General features: G+C 41.1%; 1 protein-coding gene across 1 annotated transcript in view; it reads left to right on the top strand.

Annotated features, from left to right (window-relative positions):
* LOC121554930 (low-density lipoprotein receptor-related protein 1B-like) overlaps positions 1-22,884 on the top strand; it is a 331,365-nt gene that overhangs the window by 288,303 nt on the left and 20,178 nt on the right. Inside the window, exons 62-72 of the mRNA XM_041868634.2 lie at positions 566-672; positions 2,012-2,144; positions 3,579-3,685; positions 4,051-4,183; positions 7,769-7,891; positions 8,141-8,263; positions 8,877-9,020; positions 9,313-9,447; positions 10,540-10,659; positions 16,306-16,547; positions 21,090-21,313. Of these exons, the coding sequence (XP_041724568.2) occupies positions 566-672; positions 2,012-2,144; positions 3,579-3,685; positions 4,051-4,183; positions 7,769-7,891; positions 8,141-8,263; positions 8,877-9,020; positions 9,313-9,447; positions 10,540-10,659; positions 16,306-16,547; positions 21,090-21,313 (1,591 nt within the window). The remainder of the gene's footprint in view (positions 1-565; positions 673-2,011; positions 2,145-3,578; positions 3,686-4,050; positions 4,184-7,768; positions 7,892-8,140; positions 8,264-8,876; positions 9,021-9,312; positions 9,448-10,539; positions 10,660-16,305; positions 16,548-21,089; positions 21,314-22,884) is intronic.

Here is a 22,884-nt window from a genome sequence, read left to right as displayed (position 1 = left end):
TCCAGATGAACTTTTGAAAAACTGGGCCCAGATGATTAGCATGCAATGCTTAAGAGATATCTCCTGTAAAAGGGCCCTTACACAAAACCACATGATTTCACATGTGGAAGATCACATGATTTCATGTAAAATTTCACATATGAGTCATGTGAAACATGTGTTTTAGGATAACTTCACATGTGATCACGTGAAATGCATGTGTTTTTTCCGTAAGGGGGCTCTAGGGGATTCCCTTCTCTCATGAAACCTCTTATAAAGGCCCATGTGTTTTCATAGAGGTTGGTTGCTTTTCCAGGGCTATTTCAAGTGTAAATAGTATATATGGCCTAGTCTATAAAACACATAGTATATATAGTCTTTAAATAGTCTATAACAGACATCACTTGTTAGGGAGGGAGTGCTAGGGCCTTGTAGAAAATGATGAAGATCCACCCTTGGATGGCAACGTTGTGTAACTAGTCTAATTAAAGTTCTGTGGTGGAGCGTATATCGTGTTTGAGGGCCCGGCTTCTACCTCATTTATTTTTCATGTGTAGTGATGTCCTTGTCCTCTCCCTTGACTCAGAGCCAGTGACCTGTAACCACAAGGACTTTGCCTGTGCTAACGGGGACTGCGTCTCCGCTCGATTCCGCTGCGATGGAGACTATGATTGCCCTGATAATTCAGACGAGGTCAGTGATCCTGGTCGTCATTTAACCACAGCCTATATATAGCATGTTATAGCCTGTAAACTGTGTGAGTCACAACCTCTTGAATAATCTGATTTGAGTGAATTGACCCTTATTAATCCTAACCTTATGTTTCTATCTTGCGTTTTCTTTCATAAATGTGAATGTTCTATTTTTCTCCTAAAAGGCATGCATATTGAATTGAAAATATGATTTGATGGCATTATGATATTCAAATTGTAAATTATTCTGAATTTTATTGGAACGCAGACGATAATATTGTGGATGACAATGTCCTAATAGAGAGACATTTTATGTTTGTACTGTTATTCAAATGTGTGAACAATTATGCAAACTGATTCACTAACCCAAAATACTACATTAACTAGCCATGCATGGGAATTATGAACCTGTTTTGTGGAATGCGATTTTTTTAAAAGCGTGAGCTATTCATGAAATATCAGTAGAAATATTTAGAACTCCATTGTGTGATGGCTAAGGAGAAAGTCATGGAATTACCTATTTATTATGCCTTGTAATTTATTTCTCTGTTAAATAACCCCACAGCAAATACATTTAAATTTTAGTCATTTAGCAGGCGCTCTTATCCAGAGCGACTTACAGTTAGTGAATACATATATATTTTTTTATACTGGCCCCCTGTGGGAATTGAACCCACAACCCTGGCGTTGCAAACGCCATGCTCTATCAACTGAGCTACATCCCTGCCGGCCATTCCCTCCCCTACCCTGGACGACGCTGGGCCAATTGTGCGCCGCCCATGAGTCTCCCGGTCGCGGCCGGCTGCGAAAGAGCCTGGATTCGAACCAGGATCTCTAGTGGCACAGTTAGCACTGCGATGCAGTGCCTTAGACCACTGCGCCACTCAGGAGACTAAATACAGCATACAGTATGAGTAATCCCCTCCAAGTGCAACCTCTATTTACACATTATTGTGTGTGGTCCCAATGACGACATTCTGGGTCAAACTGTATATGTAGTTCACTAAGTAGTAAATAGTAGTCTGCTATGCATGGTTTCTCTTGTAAACAACTAGTTATGTTGTCCACCCAATTCTTACCTAAAACGGACTAAACAGGCAATGAAGACTCAATGGGTTTCAATGCCTGGCAATACCCTGCCATCCTGCACATATAAAGTGTTAAAATTGTCATTGAAAGTGTTTTGTATGGCTTATGAATTAGCTGTCAAGTCCTAATGAAGGTACCTTTCAAAGAAAGTATTACCATATGGTTCTACTGTATAAGAATTGGAACATCTACCATGTCAAGTAGAAGCCTATTGTAAATGTGAGCTTCTTGTCCTTTATATCTCTCTACAGAAGGACTGTGAGGCTCGGTGTGCTGAGGACCAGTTCCAGTGTCTCAATAACCTCTGCATCTCCCTCAAGTGGCTCTGTGACGGCCAAGAGGATTGCAAGACAGGAGAGGACGAGAGGAACTGCCAGGGGACAGGTACAGTATATGAGAAAGACATGGTCAAAAGGTCACTTTTCCCCAAAATACCTTTTTAATGTGAAATTGAAGTAGTTGTTAAAAAGCTGAGAACCACAAGCTCCTGTGGTAACATGGACTGTTGTAGTTCATATTATTTGATTGAAAAACAGGACAAAGTTAGAGTTTTTCTGGACTTTTTTATGGGGAGTAGTGTAAGATGAGGACATGTTGGTGTGGAGGGGGATGCTTTACCTCCTATGATAGTTAAAAGGTACTAGCAGTAGAATTGCCAATGCTACTTTCTGTGTGACTAATTAAATACTGTTCCAATTCTGTAACCAATTGATGAATAGCTACTGCATAAGTACGCCATCTGTTTTTACCCACAGTAAAGCCATACAAACTTAATGAACTGTATAATGGATGAAAACATTTGAAAAATGAGGTGAGCGAGCAAAAAAAGAATAATACAAAATAAAAAATCGAATAAAGTTTGTCAAAAACAACCTTAGTACAACACCTAGCAACCTCGCCAAGAGATTTTGGCATTTTAGCGAATAGCAGGGCAGGGAAAGAACCTGGGTTGCTGTAATGAAAGGCAAACATCCTACGGATCGCGCCTATAGGACTATTCCGGTGTACCTGCACAAAAACTCTGATATTTATCATACTTTAGCTGGTTCTCCATCTTCTTAAAAAAAAATGAATGGTGAGCCAACATGTGTTGAGCACTTTTACCTCCTAAACTCATTTTTCTCATGGCTTTCGCTTGTCCCTCTACAGCAGACGTAAAGTGAGCAATATGTTTGGAACATCAAATCGCAATGAAATCTCAATATGGAATCGCTATACATATAGGATCGTGATACATATACAATCGCAACACATATAGTATCGGCACTTAAGTATCATGATAATATCGTGAGGTCGCTGGCTATTCCCAGCCTTACTACTAAGCCCCTCCTCACGGCTGCCATCCACTTCTGACACTAATGTAGCAAAAGGAGGGGCAGAGAAGCGAACCCTGGTGGGCTGGCGTGAAAGGCAAACACCCTTACGCATTGTGCCAATGGGGTTAACCCACTTGGTGGTAATTGTAACATGACCCACGAAAATGTATTGTATTCTACTGGAGTGCAGCTACTAGAATACAGTAGCTAGCCGGCGTAACCTCATCCGTAACCCCCAGTGGTGAGTGGGTTTCAGCACTTCATTCAGCAGTAGGCAGCACACAGCATGCTCTATCCTGAGGGAAGACATCATATTTAGACCTAGGATCTGTTTGGAAAGAAACAAAGGGTTGTAGCGTTTATTTTTTCACAAGTTCATAACAGTGTGCAGAACACATACAAACCAGCCCCACACATGCTGTGAATGATGGGTGTTAAATTATTATGTTGTGGAGTGTGTGCACACAATAAAGCTCTATATCTCTGATCTGGGTGTTTCCAGTGCTCCCCTCTTGCTCCCTAAATGAGTATGTGTGTGCCAGTGGAGGCTGTGTCTCGGCCAGTCTGAGATGTGATGGACAGGACAACTGTCTGGACGGATCAGATGAGGTGGGTGTGGCTCTGCTTGGTACTTTAACCTCATCCATATCAATCAATCTATAATCTATAGCTTTTTTGCTTATTTACATAATACGACAGAGATAAGTATTTGAAGAAAACATTTATAATGATTTTGTCCAGTACTGTAGCTGAACTTCCCACACGGTATGAAGCATTTATGTAGGGATTGTCCTATTTGTAAGGATGGTCCCTACATAATTTGGTGCCCCGTGTAAGGTGAATTCCTAACAGTATACAAAAGGATGTGAGTGAAGTCACTCGTATCAAACTTTATCACTGAGAATGGCTTGACTGTGTTGGACATTTAATAGTGTATAATGCTGTTTACGTGTTTTGTGTTGCCATGTCGACAGGCGGGCTGCGTGAAGGAGTGCAAGGAAAATGAGTTCTTGTGTCTGAACCACGCCCACTGTATCCCACGGAGATGGTGCTGTGACGACGTGTTTGACTGTGTTGACCATAGTGACGAGGAGAACTGCAGTCAAGGTAAGACAGGGCTGGACATACTCACTTCACATGTCAACGTACTAGAAAACTGTAACTGCAGCCAGGGTAGGTCGGGTATTAGAAATGAAAACAGGACTAGTCAGAGCTCACTTGAAATTTTGTTTAAGAGAGATTGGGTGGAAACTGTCTCCTCTTAGGAAGTAGTTGGTTTTCTATACAGGTCCGTTTTCATTTTCTTTTCATTTACAGGCAACATGTCCTACTACAGTAGAGATCTACCTTTCAGGTGACACACACAGTGTATCCAGAGCGACTTGCAGGAGCAATTAGGGTTAAGTGCCTTGCTCAAGGGCACATCGACAGATTTTTCACCTAGTCGGCTCGGGGATTAGAACCAGCGACCTTTCGGTTACTGGCACTATGCTCTTAACCACTAAGCTACCTGCCGCCCTACCTGTAAAAGAAAAGAAAATTGAACAAAGATGTTCCCTCTAATTTTCTGGGGCACTAAGCAATTTTGAGGTCTTGTGAGCGAAAACTTGAACATTGAGAGAATTTTCTGCAACTTCCAGCGCGTGTTTACAGTGAACACTGAGGCTGTACCCTTACAGTTTTAGACAGTAGCCAATAGGCTATTGTGGCTATTTGAGCATAATGTAGGCCTACCAACAAAACCAATGGAGCAAATCCCATAACATTCACATGGAAATAGCTTTTGATTTCTATGATGTAGCCTACAGTAGCCTATATGTGGTGTACAGTGCAGGCCTACATTGCATGAGACTTTTAAAAACATGTTTTTTATTATTATATTATAAAGAGCTTGACATTAATTACAGATTTTATACTTGGTCTGTAACACCATGGGCCAAATAGGTGACTGTAAATTGCATTGTATTGTGTTATATGATGCAAGAAATCACTTTACAAAATAAATTTAATTATTATTAGCATACAGAGAATTAGACAATGTAGGCTACCCCTCTGCCTATTGGCTTATTTGCATATTCGAGCCTGTCTCAAAATACAACACTGCCCCTTTAATTAAGACATAAGCTTTTTACCTGACTGGCTTTTCAAAGATAGCTTGAAATGTAGCCTACACGTTTTGTGCTCTTGTAGGAAGCAGTAACTCCCCATTGCTGACCTATACTTATCTATAACTGGGCTAATAACTTGCTAACTAGCAAAGAATATCAACAAATGTGCACACACACGGCTCTGCGCTCTGATCTGAACTGATCTGAAAAGCGCATTCACTCACTGGTGATTGAAAGACCACTAGTGGGCTACCCCCGCCAATAGAATTCTACTCCGTTGCGCTCTGGCTCTGCTACAACAAAATCATAGACTCAATCTTGCAAAGTTAGATTTGTTTTGTTTTGTTGCATTGAAAAGAGGCTGATATAATGTTAATTCGATCACAGAAAAAACGTTGATCTATATAGTGCAAACTAATGGGGCGAACTGAGTGAAGTTCAATCTCTTTCTTCTACGCCGCAGTCCTGGAGGAAGTGCGCGCACCACGCAGTTTAGAGGGAACATTGATTGCAACTATGGATAGTGTTGAGCATGTTTACTGGAACACCGTAATAGAGATTACATGCCTGCCAATATGGTACCCACATTATCTTTTCTTCCTTCACAGCTTCCTTCACAGTACCATGCCAGCTCATAACATATGACTAGTAGCATAGCAACCACCATTCTAGCCATGTGTTTTACTGTGAAAGGTGTACAATACAATAGTCATATTCTGGCCAAGCAAAGGTCACTTTGCTAACAATAATGTTCTTTCATACAGACACTATAGTGATAGCACAATGCTATTGAATAGAAGTTTAGAAGGAAATGGAAAAACCTAGCTACATTTTAATGGTAGGTTTATTTGAACAGTGATAGACAGAATAACAACAAAAAAATCCAGAAAAACGCATGTCAAAAATGTTATTAATTGATTTGCATTTTAATGAGGGAAATAAGTATTTGACCCCTCTGCAAAACATGACTTAGTACTTGGTGGCAAAACCCTTGTTGGCAATCACAGAGGTCAGACGTTTCTTGTAGTTGGCCACCAGGTTTGCAGACATCTCAGGAGGGATTTTGTTCCAGTCCTCTTTGCAGATCTTCTCCAAGTCATTAAGGTTTCGAGGCTGATGTTTGGCAACTCGAACCTTAATATAATAATAATAATAATATGCCATTTAGCAGACACTTTTATTCAAAGTGACTTACAGTCATGCGTGCATGCATTTATGTGTATGGGTGGTCCCGGGGATCGAACCCACTACCTTGGTGTTACAAGCACCGTGCTCTACCAGCTGAGCTACAGAGGACATTCAGCTCCCTCCACATATTTTCTATGGGATTAAGGTCTGGAGACTGGCTAGGCCACTCCAGGACCTTAATGTGCTTCTTCTTGAGCCACTCCTTTGTTGCCTTGGCCGTGTGTTTTGGGTCATTGTCATGCTGGAATACCCATCCACGAACCATTTTCAATGCCCTGGCTGAGGGAAGGAGGTTCTCACCCAAGATTTGACGGTACATGGCCCCGTCCATTGTCCCTTTGATGCGGTGAAGATGTCCTGTCCCCTTAGCAGAAAAACACCACCAAAGCATAATGTTTCCACCTCCATGTTTGACGGTGGGGATTGTGTTCTTGGGGTCATAGGCAGCCTTCCTCCACCTCCAAACACGGCGAGTTGAGTTGATGCCAAAGACCTCGATTTTGGTCTCATCTGACCACAACACTTTCACCCAGTTCTCTTCTGAATCATTCAGATGTTCATTGGCAAACTTCAGACGGCCCTGTATATGTGCTTTCTTGAGCAGGGGGGCCTTGCGGGCGCTGCAGGATTTCAGTCCTTCACGGCGTAGTGTGTTACCAATTGTTTTCTTGATGACTATGGTCCCAGCTGCCTTGAGATCATTTACAAGATCCTCCCGTGTAGTTCTGGGCTGATTCCTCACCGTTGTCATGATCATTGCAACTCCACGAGGTGAGATCTTGCATGGAGCCCCAGGCCGAGGGAGATTGACAGTTATTTTGTGTTTCTTCCATTTGCGAATAATCGCACCAACTGTTGTCACCTTCTCACCAAGCTGCTTGGCGATGGTCTTGTAGCCCATTCCAGCCTTGTGTAGGTCTACAATCTTGTCCCTGACATCCTTGGAGAGCTCTTTGGTCTTGGCCATGTTGGAGAGATTGGAATCTGATTGATTGATTGCTTCTGTGGACAGGTGTCTTTTATACAGGTAACAAGCTGAGATTAGGAGCACTCCCTTTAAGAGAGTGCTCCTAATCTCAGCTCGTTACCTGTATAAAAGACACCTGGGAGACAGAAATCTTTCTGATTGAAAGGGGGTCAAATATTCATTTCCCTAATTAAAATGCAAATCAATTTATAACATTTTTGACATGTGTTTTTCTGGATTTTTTTGTTGTTATTCTGTCTCACTGTTCAAATAAACCAACCATTAAAATTATAGACTAATCATTTCTTTGTCAGTGGGCAAACGTACAACATCAGCAGGGGATCAAATACTTTTTTCCCTCACTGTATAAGACAACCTTGTGATAGAAAGCCCATAGCACTACTGTTAACCTTCAGTTTGTAATTGCAGGTGTCTTCTTCTGCCGTCCTGATGAGTTCATTTGCAACAACACCTTATGCAAGCTCCATTCGTGGGTGTGTGATGGCAAGGACGACTGTGGAGACAACTCAGACGAGGACACAGAGATGTGTGGTGGGTTGAAACGACAACGTCTCTGACTTAGATATTTTCCCAAAGGTTTTTGATGGATATTTTATTAGTTATAACTTAATCCAAGGTGATATTCGTGGTTGAAATTGTGGATTCTGTTGGATTGACTAGAATGGAATTTGTTGAATGGAATAGAATGGAATCAATTGAATAGACTTGAATGGACTATGTTGAATGAACTAAAATGTATTTGACTGTCTGGAATACTTGTGTTATTCTTCTCCCCTCCAGCCAAACTTTCCTGTCCCCCCACACGCCCACACCGATGTAGAAATGACCGTGTGTGTCTGCGCAATGACCAACTGTGTAACAAGGTTGATGACTGTGGGGATAACTCAGACGAGGAGGAATGTGGTGAGTTTACACCAGCTACAGTTCAAACATTACATTTTTCTTCATCAAGAATGTTGAACTAAGGAGATTGTATATTCCAATAAAACATTATTCCTAATCGTATCAGTGCGACAACAGCAAAAACGTTGTATTAGTCAAGTTTCTTTGATATCCCTAGAAACTCAAAGCACCACATATTTTTATTTTTATTTTTTATTTAACCTTTATTTAACTAGGCAAGTCAGTTAAGAACAAATTCTTATTTACAATGACAGCCTACCAAAAGGCAAAAGGCCTCCTGCGGGAACGGGGGCTGGGATTAAAAATATAAATATAGGACAAAATACACATCATGACAAGAGCGACACCACAACACTACATAAAGAGAGACCTAAGACAACAAAACAGCATGGCAGCAACACATGACAACACAACATGGCAGCAGCACAAAACATTGTACAAACATTATTGGGCACAGACAACAGCACAAAGGGCAAGAAGGTAGAGACAACAATACATCACATCATATAAAGATATCTCAGAGTACCACTCATCCTTTCATGCAAATGCCTTCTCTGTTGCCGATGCGGCCTTTCTGTCTGACGTGTGTTTGGCTCCTGTGTGCGTCCCAAAGCAGAGGTGGTGTCTGGCAGACCCAGACGGTGTGGGAAGGCAGAGTTCACCTGCAGTACCCAGCGATGCATCCCAGCCCAGCTGCAGTGTGACCTCTTCAATGACTGTGGGGATGGGGGATCGGACGAGCAGGACTGCAAGGCCTGTACGTGTGTGTGTTTTGTGTGTGTCACACAGATCAATATCCTGCTAGGCAGGAACTTGATCCATGAGATAATCTAGGGCTCTTCTGCTAGATATTTCTGCTAGATCCAAATGTTAGATGATGTCAGAACGTTTATGGGAATACATTACCCATATTTGCGGTGTGTTTTTTTGTCTGTTGAAAGTTGATGTTCACCTGGCTTCCACACATCAATGGAGCAACTGTTTGCAAGTATATTCGATATATAGGAATGTGTTTTCATGTGCAATCAAATTGTTGTCTTCGATTGTAGCTTCCAATGGAGACATATGTGGAAAGAAAACAAACCCATGTGGGGAGGATGCAATTTGCAATCAGACAAACACAAATGCAATATGTCAGTGCAAATCTGGCTTCAGGAGGAATCTAAAGACTGCCCAGTGTGAAGGTACTGTATGGCCTGTTTTTCCCCTCACTATTTAATTAGACAGAATAACGATAATGTAATAATAAATGGCATTCTTTAACATATTTAACATTTAACATTTAACTAATGTGGTTAAATATGTACATCATGTAGCCGTGTTTAATGAAAAATATACATAACATATCGCTTTCAAGTCTTTCCTTACAGACACCCAGATTCCTTCAATATCTTTCTCTCCGAGTACATGTTTATAGTATCTTAGTAGCTTTCACTTACAGATAATTTAGTAAGCCATCCAGTTTCAATGAGCTTAAGTAATTACGGATTGAGTAGCCAAGTATTGCATAATTTAGTTGGAGATTACGATATCTGCGATTATAAATTGAACTCTGAACCGGCTTTTGCCTTCTAGTTATTGCTTTTGTGCTCAGTGGTTATTGATTATTCTATTCAGGGGGTAACTAAGTACTTAAGTTGTAATTTCCACTTTCGTAATGGGTCAAGACTCTGCTTTCTGAAAGATAACCAAGGACCATTTAAACCCACACTTCCTATGCACGCTGTCATCACATCAGTGGACTGTTACTCTGAATATGACTCAGTAACTGGGATCAGTTGCTTAGTAAAGCTGGTATATGAACATGCTTCAACATGTGAAACTGAACCAGTGTTAACAGCAATAGTTTTTTTTAGCAGGTTGGCATTTATTGGGATGACTCATTTATTGGGAGGCAGCTGGCACAGCCACAAAGTCATAAAATCTGATTTTAAACCTAAGCCTAAACTTAACCATAAACTTTACCACACTGCTAACCTTATGCCTAACCCTAACCTTAAATTAAGACCAAAAAGCTAATTTGTCTTTTCATAAATGTATATGATATATACCCAATTTTGACTTTGCAACTGTCCAATCTAGTGGAAATCACACTTTTTTATATATTTTATTTTAATTACAGTATATAATAGATATCCTCACATCCTATAGGTTAGGGCAATATCAACATAAACTGAAATGCTTGTTCACATTTCTGATTTGAGAGGAATGGCAGCTTAACTGTTTCCATGCGCAGTACAGTAACTGACTGAACATGTTTTTCCTTTTCTCCTCAGAAATCAATGAGTGTCTTGAGTTTGACACATGTGCTCACTATTGTACAAACACTAAAGGATCATACAAGTGTACTTGTGACAGGAATTTCAAGGAAATAAATGGAAACTGTGTAGTAAAAGGTATGGACCATTTTATTACTGTACTGTATGTTCTAACTGAATTACATTGAACCATCATAGATCTTGCTGTGCTATATATTGATCTAGGATTTTTTACTGTTGTAGTTTCAATAGATATACAGTATGTTGTTTTTTGCTAAAATTGATTAAAACATTATACAGTTAGTATAGTATGTATTTCTATAAACTGCACAATTTTCTTGAATATTAGTTTTATTCAATAGATGAAACTGTACTCATAGACTGTACTTTATCCTTACCACTCTTCATTGTAAAGATACTGTCATAGTCATCAGATAACCTTTACATTAAGACAACAGGATTGTATAAGTAATACTGAATGTATACAAGACCAGCCATTTAACCATTTAGATAGTATAAAAACTTAGCTGTTTTTGATGTGACCAATAAGGATTATATTAATAATGAATTAATAATGACTGCCAATATTCACTAACATCTATTCCACATCTCTAAAGTGTTAATGTTACGGGTGTATACACCACTGTGATAAACTGCGCTGTGATACAGTGCCTTCAGAAACTATAACATATACAACATTTTGTTGTGTTACAGCTTTATTTTTTTCACCCATCTTCACATAATGACAGTGAAACATGTTTTTAGACATTTTTGCAAATGTATTGAAAAGCAAACATAGAAATATTTAATTTACATAAATATTCACACCCCTGAGTCAATACTTTGTAGAAGCACATTTGGCGGCGATTACAGCTTTGAGTCGTCTTTGGTATGTCTGTATCAGCTTTGCACATCTGGATTTGGGGATTTTCTCCCATTCTTCCTTGCAGATTTTCTCAAGCCCTGTTAAGTTTCCACATATTTTCAGTGGGATTCAAGTCTGGGCTTTTGTGAGGCCACTCAAGGACTTTCACATTCTGGTTCTGAAGCCATTCCAGCGTTGCTTTGTCTGTATGCTTGGGGTTATTGTTTTGTTGGAATGTAAATCTTCGCCCCAGTCTGAGGTCGTTAGCACTCTGAAGCGGGTTCTCATCAAGGATTTGCCTGTATTTGGCTCCATTAATTGTTTCCTCTATCCTTACCTGTCTCCCAGGCCCTGCCACTGAAAAGCATCCCCATAGCACAACGCTGCTACCACCGTGCTTCACGGTAGGGATGGTGTTAGACGGATGATGAGCTGTCCCTGGTTTTCTCCAGACATAGCGCTTTGCATTCAGGCCAAAGAGTAACATTTTTGTCTCATCAGACCACAGAATCTTTTGCCTTATGCTCTCTGAGTTTTTCACGTGCCTTTTTGCAAACTCTAGACATGCTGTCATGTGCCTTTTTCTCAGGAGTGGCTTCCGTCTGGCCACTCTCCCATAAAGCCCAGATTGGTGAAGTGCTGTAGAGACTGTTGTCCTTCTGGCAGGTTCTCCCATCTTAGCCAAGGAACTCTGTAGTTCTGTCAGAGTGGTCATTGGGTTCTTAGTCACTTCCCTGACCAAGGTCCTTCTTGCCCGATTGCTCAGTTTGGTCGGACGGCCAGCTCTAGGCAAAGTCTGGGTAGTTCCATATTTTTTTCAATTTCCCAATGATGGAGACCACTGTGCTCTTGGAAACTTTCAACACTCTAGAAATTGTTTTATACCCTTCCCCAGATACAGTGGGGAGAACAAGTATTTGATACACTGCCGATTTTGCAGGTTTTCCTACTTACAAAGCATGATGTAGAGGTCTGTAATTCTTATCATAGGTACACTTAAACTGTGAGAGACGGAATCTGAAACAAAAATCCAGAAAATCACATTGTATGATTTTTAAGTAATTAATTTGCATTTTATTGCATGACATAAGTATTTAATCACCTACCAACCAGTAAGAATTCCGGCTCTCACAGACCTGTTAGTTTTGCTTTAAGACGCCCTCCTGTTCTCCACTCATTACCTGTATTAACTGCACCTGTTTGAACTCGTTACATGTATAAAAGACACCTGTCCACACACTCAATCAAACAGACTCCAACCTCTCCACAATGGCCAAGACCAGAGAGCTGTGTAAGGACATCAGGGATAAAATTGTAGACCTGCACAAGGCTGGGATGGTCTACAGGACAATAGGCAAGCAGCTTGGTGAGAAGGCAACAACTGTTGGCGCAATTATTAGAAAATGGAAGAAGTTCAAGATGACGGTCAATCACCCTCGGTCTGGGGCTCCATGCAAGATCTCACCTCGTGGGGCATCAATGAGGAAGATGAGGGATCAGCCCACAACTACACGGCAGGACCTGGTCAATGACCTGAAGAGAGCTGGGACCACAGTCTCAAAGAAAACCATTAGTAACACACTACGCCGTCATGGATTAAAATCCTGCAGCGCACGCAAGGTCCCCCTGCTCAAGCCAGCGCATGTCCAGGCCCGTCTGAAGTTTGCCAATGACCATCTGGATGATCCAGACGAGGAATGGGTGAAGGTCATGTGGTCTGATGAGACAAAAATAGAGCTTTTTGGTCTAAACTCTACTCGCCGTGTTTGGAGGAAGAAGAAGGATGAGTACAACCCCAAAAACACCATCCCAACCGTGAAGCATGGAGGTGGAAACATCATTCTTTGGGGATGCTTTTCTGCAAAGGGGACAGGACGACTGCAGCGTATTGAGGGGAGGATGGATGGGTCCATGTATCGCGAGATCTTGGCCAACAACCTCCTTCCCTCAGTAAGAGCATTGAAGATGGGTCGTGGCTGGGTCTTCCAGCATGACAACGACCCAAAACACACAGCCAGGGCAACTAAGGAGTGGCTCCGTAAGAAGCATCTCAAGGTCCTGGAGTGGCCTAGCCAGTCTCCAGACCTGAACCCAATAGAACATCTTTGGAGGGAGCTGAAAGTCCGTATTGCCCAGCAACAGCCCCGAAACCTGAAGGATCTGGAGAAGGTCTGTATGGAGGAGTGGGCCAAAATCCCTGCTGCAGTGTGTGCAAACCTGGTCAAGACCTACAGGAAATGTATGATCTCTGTAATTGCAAACAAAGGTTTCTGTACCAAATATGAAGTGCTGCTCTTCTGATGTATCAAATACTTATGTCATGCAATAAAATGCTAATTAATTACTTAAAAATCATACAATGTGATTTTCTGGAAAAAATTAGATTCCGTCTCTCACAGTTGAAGTGTACCTATGATAAAAATTACAGACCTCTACATGCTTTGTAAGTAGGAAAACCTGCAAAATCGGCAGTGTATCAAATACTTGTTCTCCCCACTGTATATGCCTCATCACAATTCTATCTCGGAGATCTAGTTTCTGCTCTGACATGCACTGGTGTGTTTCTTTCTAAATCATGTCCAAACAATTGAATTGGCCACAGGTGGACATCAATCAAGTTGTAGTGACATCTCAAGGATGATCAAAGGAAATTGGATGCACCTGAGCGCAATTTGGAGTGTCATAGCAAAGGGGTGTGAATACTTACAGTACCAGTCAAAAGTTTGGACACACCTACTCATTCAAGGGTTTTTCTTTATTTTTACTATTTTCTACATTGTAGAAAATAGTGAAGACATCAAAACTATGAAATAACACATATGGAATCATGTAGTAACCAAAAAAGTGTCAAACAAATCAAAATATATTTTAAATTTTAGATTCTTCAAAGTAGCCACCTTTTGCTTTGATGAAAGCTTTGTACACTCTTCTCTCAACCAGCTTAATGAGGTAGTCACCTGGAATGCTTTTCCAACAGTCTTGAAGGAGTTCCCACATATGCTGAGCACTTGTTGGCTGCTTTTCCTTCACTCTGCCATCCAACTATTCCCAAACCATCTCAATTGGGTTGAAGTTGGGTGATTGTGGAGACCAGGTCATCTGACGCAGCACTCAATCACTCTCCTTCTTGGTCAAATAGCCGTTACACAGCCTGGAGGTGTGTTTTGGGTCATTGTCCTGTTGAAAAACAAATGATAGTCCCACTAAGCGCAAACCAGATGGGATGGCATATCGCTGCAGAATGCTGTGGTAGCAATGCTGGTTAAGTGTGCCTTGAATTCTAAATAAATCACAGAGTTTCACCAGCAAAGCAACGCCACACCATCACACCTCCTCCTCCATGCTTCACGGTGGGAACCACACATGCATAGATCATCCGTTTACCTACTCTGCGTCTCACAAAGACACAGCGGTTGGAACCAGAAATCTCAAATTTGGACTCATCAGACCAAAATACAGATTTCTACTGGTCTAATGTCCATTGCTCGTGTTTCTTGGCCAAGCAAGTCTTTTCTTATTATTGGTGTCTTTATAGTGGTTTCTTTGCATCAAATCGACCATGAAGGCCTGATTCACGTGGCCTCCTCTGAACAGTTGATCTTGAGATGTGTCTGTTACTTGAACTGTGAAGCATTTATTTGGGCTGCAATCTGAGGTGCAGTTAATTGCCAATTTCTGAGGCTGGTAACTCTAATGAACTTATCCTCTGCAGCAGAGGTAACTCTGGGTCTTCCTTTCCTGTGGCGGTCCTCATGAGAGCCAGTTTTATGGTTTTTGCAACTGCACTTGAAGAAACTTTCAAAGTTCTTGACATTTTCCGTATTGACTGACCTTCATGTCTTAAAGTAATGATGGACTGTAATTTCTCTTTGCTTATTTGAGCTGTTCCTGCCATAATATGGACTTGGTCTTTTACCAAATAGGGCTATCTTCTGTATACCAACCCTACCTTGTCACAACACAACTGATTGGCTCAAACGCATTAATAAGGAAATACATTCCACAAATTAACTTTTAACAAGGCACAGCTGTTAATTGAAATATATTCTAGGTGACTACCTCATGAAGCTGGTTGAGAGAATACCAAGAGTGTGCAAAGCTTTCATCAAGGCAAAGGGTGGCTACTTTGAAGAATTTCAAATACAAAATATTTTTTGATTTGTTTAACACTCTTTTGGTTACTACGTGATTCCATTAGTGTTATTTCATAGTTTTGATGTCTTCACTATGATTCTACAATGTAGAAAATAGTAAAAAATAAAGAAGAACCCTTGAATGAGTAGGTGTGTTCAAACTTTTGACTGGTACTGTATGTAAATTAGATATTTTCTTATTTCATTTTCAATAAATTAGCTAACATTTCTAAACATGTTTTCACATTGTCATTATGGGTTATTGTGTGTAGATGGGTGAGAGAAAAATATATTTAATCCATTTTGATTTCAGGCTGTAACACAACAAAATGTGGAATAAGTCAAGGGGTATGAATAGTTTCTGAAGGCACTTTTGCAATTTTAATGACATATCCCCTCTATCCCCACTATTCCTACTGATTGGCACCATGGGTAGTAGTAGTAATAAATGACTGGTCTTGTTGCTAAGTGATTATGTATTATTATCCTGATCAACAAGGAAAATGTGATATATGGGGGCAGTTTGTTGGACACAGATTAATCCTATTCCTGGAATAAAAAGAAAACTCAAAGGAGAATCTCCATCAAAAATGCTTTTTAGTCCAGGACTAGACTTAATGTGTCCAGACAACTGCCCAATAATGTTTATATATGACTAGATTGCCATATATTAAACTATTTTGCTTCTGTAAATGAAATGATGCTGTCAAACTGTTGTTTAAAACCCCAAATGGAATTGAGCCACTTTTCATTTTTTTTGCATATTAATAACTCAACAACGGGCAGGACCAGAAGATCGGGTGCTCTACATAGCTAATGACACTGAAATCCGAAGTTTTGTGTATCCGTTTAACCAGAGCCATGGACACAAACTCCTCACTCGCATTGAGGACAATGCCCGCATTATTGGGATGGATGCTCTGTTACACCAACAAAAGTTTATCTGGGCTACCCAGTTTAACCCTGGTGGACTTTTTTACAAAGAAATCCTAGACAAGAGTCAAACTAAAACTAATGCCGGAAACATAGTAAGTATCTCCAAAGGTGTGGTTAGGGTGGTTGGAAAGTCTACTTTACTTTTTAATGTATGATAGAGTTGTCCATTCAATGTCCGGTTACTAATATCCACAGGATAGCTGCAGTATTGTTTAAGTAACACTATTACAAGATATGCATGTTTTTTTCTTTCTTTTCTAAAGCCATTGAAGCTACAGTATGTCTTGGTTATTGCATTTGAGCACAATTAATTATAGAATGATTATAGCCGCGAGAGCTTGAATATAGCAGTGAGTGCTTGAAGATAAAATGTCTCAAATAGTCACATATCTAATGTGAGCAAGAGTACAGAACATGAGCAAGGTGCCAAGCTTTTTCCAGTTTTTGTTTGAATTAAAGGAGAATAATGACACATTTAGAAAAATTGTCTATGTTCCTAAACCCCTCTGACTCATTGTTGGACTGTCTGTCAAAGTGTGCACCTCTCTCACTCAGGGAGAGCGAGGTAGAGCTAGAGCGAGAGCTACGTCACAGGGTTATACAGCCCCCCACGCACTGCAGCGCTAGATAGATCTTTTTGGAAAAACGCAAAAATATAAACGTTCTATCACAGCGAAAATACTAAATTTGGGAAATCTAATCGATTGTGAGATATGGCATATACATTTTGTGTGATAAATTTGGGTCGCGGGTTCACAAGATCTCGGCCAAGCAAGGAGGGAACAGCAGCCAGCTCAATGAAAAACACACACACGAGGGGGCTCCTCATAAACACAACACACTGGCAGTTATCAAAATAGCCTACATCAGACGTTAGCCCATCACCCAACGCGACACGTTTTTACTATGTTGTCAGAAGCATCATCTGACCTCACTAGGAGCCTATTTCATTTCTCTCTTTCAATGCTCTGGAAACCAGGCAGAAAATGCTGTGCTCTAAGCCTCCCGATTGGTGCAGTGGTCTAAGGCACTGCATCGCAGTGCTTGAGGCGTCACTACAGAACCGGGTTCAACCGGCTGTGGCCGAGAGTCCCATAGGGCGGCGCACAACTGGCCCAGCGTTGTCCGGGTTAGGGGAGGGTTTGGCCCGGGGGGCTTTACGTATGGAGGATGTATGACTCGACCTTCGCCTCCCCGAGCCTCTTGGATCGTAATTGGATCGCAATTGGATATCACGAAATTGGGGAGAAAAGGGGGAGAAAAAAATTATACAAAATGCTGTGCTCTAAAGTTGGCATCGTAGCCACACAAATACATTAGAAGATAATTGTCGATCTGATCAGAAACACTGTGCTCACAACCTTTGTCTCCTAAATGATGTCGCTGGTGTATTTTGTTAGAAGTTTTAAATATATTCCGCAATAGGCTATAAAGTTTTTCCCAGGTGCGAGCGTGGAACAACACACATAACGAGCTCGATGAATAGAATTAGATAAGAAAATATCCGGCTACCTTTCTGTCATGTCAACCATCCATCCAAATCAAACAATTCCATGTGTCCGCCTTTTGTCTTGATTAACATTCACATAGCCTATTCCATGATACAGTGAGGGAAAAAAGTATTTGATCCCCTGCTGATTTTGTACGTTTGCCCACTGAAAAAGAAATGATCAGTCTATAATTTTAATAGTAGGTTTATTTGAACAGTGAGAGACAGAATAACAACAACAAAATCCAGAAAAACGCATGTAAAAAATGTTATAAATTTATTTGAATTTTAATGAGGGAAATAAGTATTTGACCCCTCTGCAAAACATGACCTAGTACTTGGTGGCAAAACCCTTGTTGGCAATCACAGAGGTCAAACGTTTCTTGTAGTTGACCACCAGGTTTGCACACATCTCAGGAGGGATTTTGTCCCACTCCTCTTTGCAGATCTTCTCCAAGTCATTAAGGTTTCGAGGCTGACGTTTGGCAACTCGAACCTTCAGCTCCCTCCACAGATTTTCTATGGGATTAAGGTCTGGAGACTGGCTAGGCCACTCCAGGACCTTAATGTGCTTCTTCTTGAGCCACTCCTTTGTTGCCTTGGCCGTGTGTTTTGGGTCATTGTAATGCTGGAATAGCCATCCACAACTTATTTTCAATGCCCTGGCTGAGGGAAGGAGGTTGTCACCCAAGATTTGATGGTACATGGCCCCGTCCATCGTCCCTTTGATGCGGTGAAGTTGTCCTGTCCCCTTAGCAGAAAAACACCCCCAAAGTATAATGTTACCACCTCCATGTTTGACGGTGGGGATGGTGTTCTTGGGGTCATAGGCAGCATTCCTCCTCCTCCAAACATGACGAGTTGAGTTGATGCCAAAGAGCTCCATTTTGGTCTCATCTGACCACAACACTTTCACCCAGTTCTCCTCTGAATCATTCAGATGTTCATTGGCAAACTTCAGACGGGCATGTATATGTGCTTTCTTGAGCAGGGGGACCTTGCGGGCGCTGCAGGATTTCAGTCCTTCACGGCATAGTGTGTTACCAATTGTTTTCTTGGTGACTATGGTCCCAGCTGCCTTGAGATCATTGACAAGTTCCTCCCGTGTAGTTCTGAGCTGATTCCTCACTGTTCTCATGATCATTGCAACTCCACGAGGTGAGATCTTGCATGGAGCCCCAGGCCGATTGACAGTTCTTTTGTGTTTCTTCCGTTTGCGAATAATCGCACCAACTGTTGTCACCTTCTCACCAAGTTGCTTGGCAATGGTCTTGTAGCCCATTCCACTGTGTAGGTCTACAATCTTGTCCCTGACATCCTTGGAGAGCTCTTTGGTCTTGGCCATGGTGGAGAGTTTGGATTCTGATTGATTGATTGCTTCTGTGGACAGGTGTATTTTATACAGGTAACAAACTGAGATTAGGAGCACTCCCTTTTAGAGTGTGCTCCTAATCTCAGCTCGTTACATGTATAAAAGACACCTGGGAGACAGAAATCTTTCTGATTGAGAGGGGTTCAAATACTTAATTCCCTCATTAAAATGCAAATCAATTTATAACATTTTTGCCATGCATTTTTCTGGATTTTTTTGTTATTCTGTCTCTCACTGTTCAAATAAACCTACCATTAAAATTATAGACTGATCATTTCTTTGTCAGTGGGCAAACGTACAAAATCAGCAGGGGATCAAATACTTTTTTCCCTCACTGTATGGGGTAATCCAATGAGCAACACTGCAGCTGTTGATTGCAGTGATCAGCATTCCTCACGTATGCTATATAAATTATAATCAATACACGACTTTCACGAGTAGGGTATTTGATGCAAGGGTATTTGATGCAAACATAGGCTATAAGAATACTTTTCAATAATGCCTACATTATCACATTCTCTTGCTCGCTCGAGTTAGGCAATTTGGCCCGGGCTTGCAAATGAAATCCCATGCATCATTTTGTAAATTATTGTCATTATTCTACCGATTGGAAAATGTAAATGTAGGCTAATAATAAATGTAATAACATTTGATCTACCCCAATGACAACTTGGAGAGTGAGCATAGATCGTTTTTCGATAGATGCATGCATCAGTACCTAGGCTATCTATTATATCTGCAACATAAATTTTATTTACAATATGTTCGCTGTCAGCTGGCTACTGTAGGAAAATTACAATCTAATGAAACATTTGTTACATAAATGAGCCTTTTAGCCCATATGTGTCATCCTATGAAGTGGATGTTACGTTGCATGCTCAGTAGTCTTTCCCTCTAATTTTAGTAGATATATTTTGGGGTGTAGCCTACTGTCAGAGGGAAGATGTGCAATGTTGATTGGCAGGTGAAATTATGTCCAATGGGGTTGCAATGTAAAAGTGGGAGGCAGAGATCTCAGAAAATGTCAAATTGTGAACCCGTGACCCAAAATGTATCACATAAAATGTATATGCCATATCTCACAATCGATTTGACTTCACAAATGTTGTATTTTTGGTGTGACAGAACATTTATATTTTTGTAGATTAGAGTTTATTACACAAATATCTATCTAGCACTGCAGTGCGTGGGGGGGCTGTATAACCCTGTGCCGTAGCTCTCGCTCTAGCTCTACCTCGCTCTCCCTGAGTGAGAGATGTCCTTGCTTTGACAGACAGTCCAACAACAAGTCAGAGTGCCATTATTCCCCTTTAATGCAATGCATTTCTTGGACGATTCATTTTTCTCATTTGTAGATATGCCTACTGACAAAGTCGAAGAAAGCCATTACATTGTTTTACGATTAATCTTTCAATGTCATTTGGAGATACTCTTATTCAAAGACCATGATTTACATTAATCTAAAGTTTGAGCCATTGTTGTCACATTGGAAACATTACTGTATATAATAACCTGATCACACGCATGACATCTTACACATTAAACATAGGCTACTAAACCTTTACTAGCACCAAGTATTTCATTAGACATACCTTTATCATGTTTGATATGGGAAAGAATAGTGAGTGCATCTAAATAAGCCAATGGATAATAATATTCTTCACATCTGAATGTTGAAAGTTTCAAGTTTATTTGCCATATTTAATACAAATACCTTGAAAGTCTTTGTCATGTTCACGCTTTCATGTTTACAAGCTCTGATTTTCCTTGAAGTGTTCAGACTTCCGTAGACCGAGGGATGTGTCAGCTGACTGGATTACAGGAAATATCTATTGGACAGACCATTCTCGGATGCACTGGTTCAGCTATTACACAGCTCACTGGACTAAGCTCAGATACTCTATAAACGTGGGCCAGCTCAGAGGGCCAAATTGCACCCGTCTGATAACTGACATTGCAGGAGAGCCGTATGCCATCACTGTCAACCCAGCCCGAGGGTAAGAGCATCCTTTTCATACAATGTTAAATTTAATCATTATGTTGTCACTTTATACCTTTTTGCTTCGTCGTTCTTTTGTAACTGCTGCATCCAAGATGGTTTCCAAGATGTGTTTTCTTTACTGATTTGTTAAGTCATAACTATAGACAGGGATACTTACAAAGCATGTAGAGGTCTGTAATTTTTATCATAGGTACACTTCAACTGTGAGAGACGGAATCTAAAACAAAAATCCAGAAAATCACATTGTATGATTTTTAAGTATTGCATGACATAAGTATTTGATACATCAGAAAAGCAGAACTTAATATTTGGTACAGAAACCTTTGTTTGCAATTACAGAGATCATACATTTCCTGTAGGTCTTGACCAGGTTTGCACACACTGCAGCAGGGATTTTGGCCCACTCCTCCATACAGACCTTCTCCAGATCCTTCAGGTTTCGGGGCTGTCGCTGGGCAATACGGACTTTCAGCTCCCTCCAAAGATTTTCTATTGGGTTCAGGTCTGGAGACTGGCTAGGCCACTCCAGGACCTTGAGATGCTTCTTACGGAGCCACTCCTTAGTTGCCCTGGCTGTGTGTTTTGGGTCGTTGTCATGCTGGAAGACCCAGCCACGACCCATCTTCAATGCTCTTACTGAGGGAAGGAGGTTGTTGGCCAAGATTTCGCGATACATGGCCCCATCCATCCTCCCCTCAATACGGTGCAGTCGTCCTGTCCCCTTTGCAGAAAAGCATCCCAAAAGAATTATGTTTCCACCTCCATGCTTCACGGTTGGGATGGTGTTCTTGGGGTTGTACTCATCCTTCTTCTTCCTCCAAACACGGCGAGTGGAGTTTAGACCAAAAAGCTCTATTTTTGTCTCATCAGACCACATGACCTTCACCCATTCCTCCTCTGGATCATCCAGATGGCCATTGGCAAACTTCAGACGGGCCTGGACATGCGCTGGCTTGAGCAGGGGGACCTTGCGTGCACTGCAGGATTTTAATCCATGACGGCGTAGTGTGTTACTAATGGTTTTCTTTGAGACTGTGGTCCCAGCTCTATTCAGGTCATTGACCAGGTCCTGCCGTGTAGTTCTGGGCTGATCCCTCACCTTCCTCATGATCATTGATGCCCCACGAGGTGAGATCTTGCATGGAGCCCCAGACCGAGGGTGATTGACCGTCATCTTGAACTTCTTCCATTTTCTAATAATTGCGCCAACAGTTGTTGCCTTCTCACCAAGCTGCTTGCCTATTGTCCTGTAGCCCATCCCAGCCTTGTGCAGGTCTACAATTTTATCCCTGATGTCCTTACACAGCTCTCTGGTCTTGGCCATTGTGGAGAGGTTGGAGTCTGTTTGATTGAGTGTGTGGACAGGTGTCTTTTATACAGGTAACGAGTTCAAACAGGTGCAGTTAATACAGGTAATGAGTGGAGAACAGGAGGGCTTCTTAAAGAAAAACTAACAGGTCTGTGAGAGCCGGACTTCTTACTGGTTGGTAGGTGATCAAATACTTATGTCATGCAATAAAATGCAAATTAATTACTTAAAAATCATACAATGTGATTTTCTGGATT

This window comes from Coregonus clupeaformis, chromosome 40 (assembly GCF_020615455.1).
Source record: "Coregonus clupeaformis isolate EN_2021a chromosome 40, ASM2061545v1, whole genome shotgun sequence".
Classification (NCBI taxonomy): Eukaryota; Metazoa; Chordata; class Actinopteri; order Salmoniformes; family Salmonidae; genus Coregonus; species Coregonus clupeaformis.
Note: the sequence above shows the minus strand (reverse complement) of the source record. Positions and strands in the feature narration are given on the sequence as shown.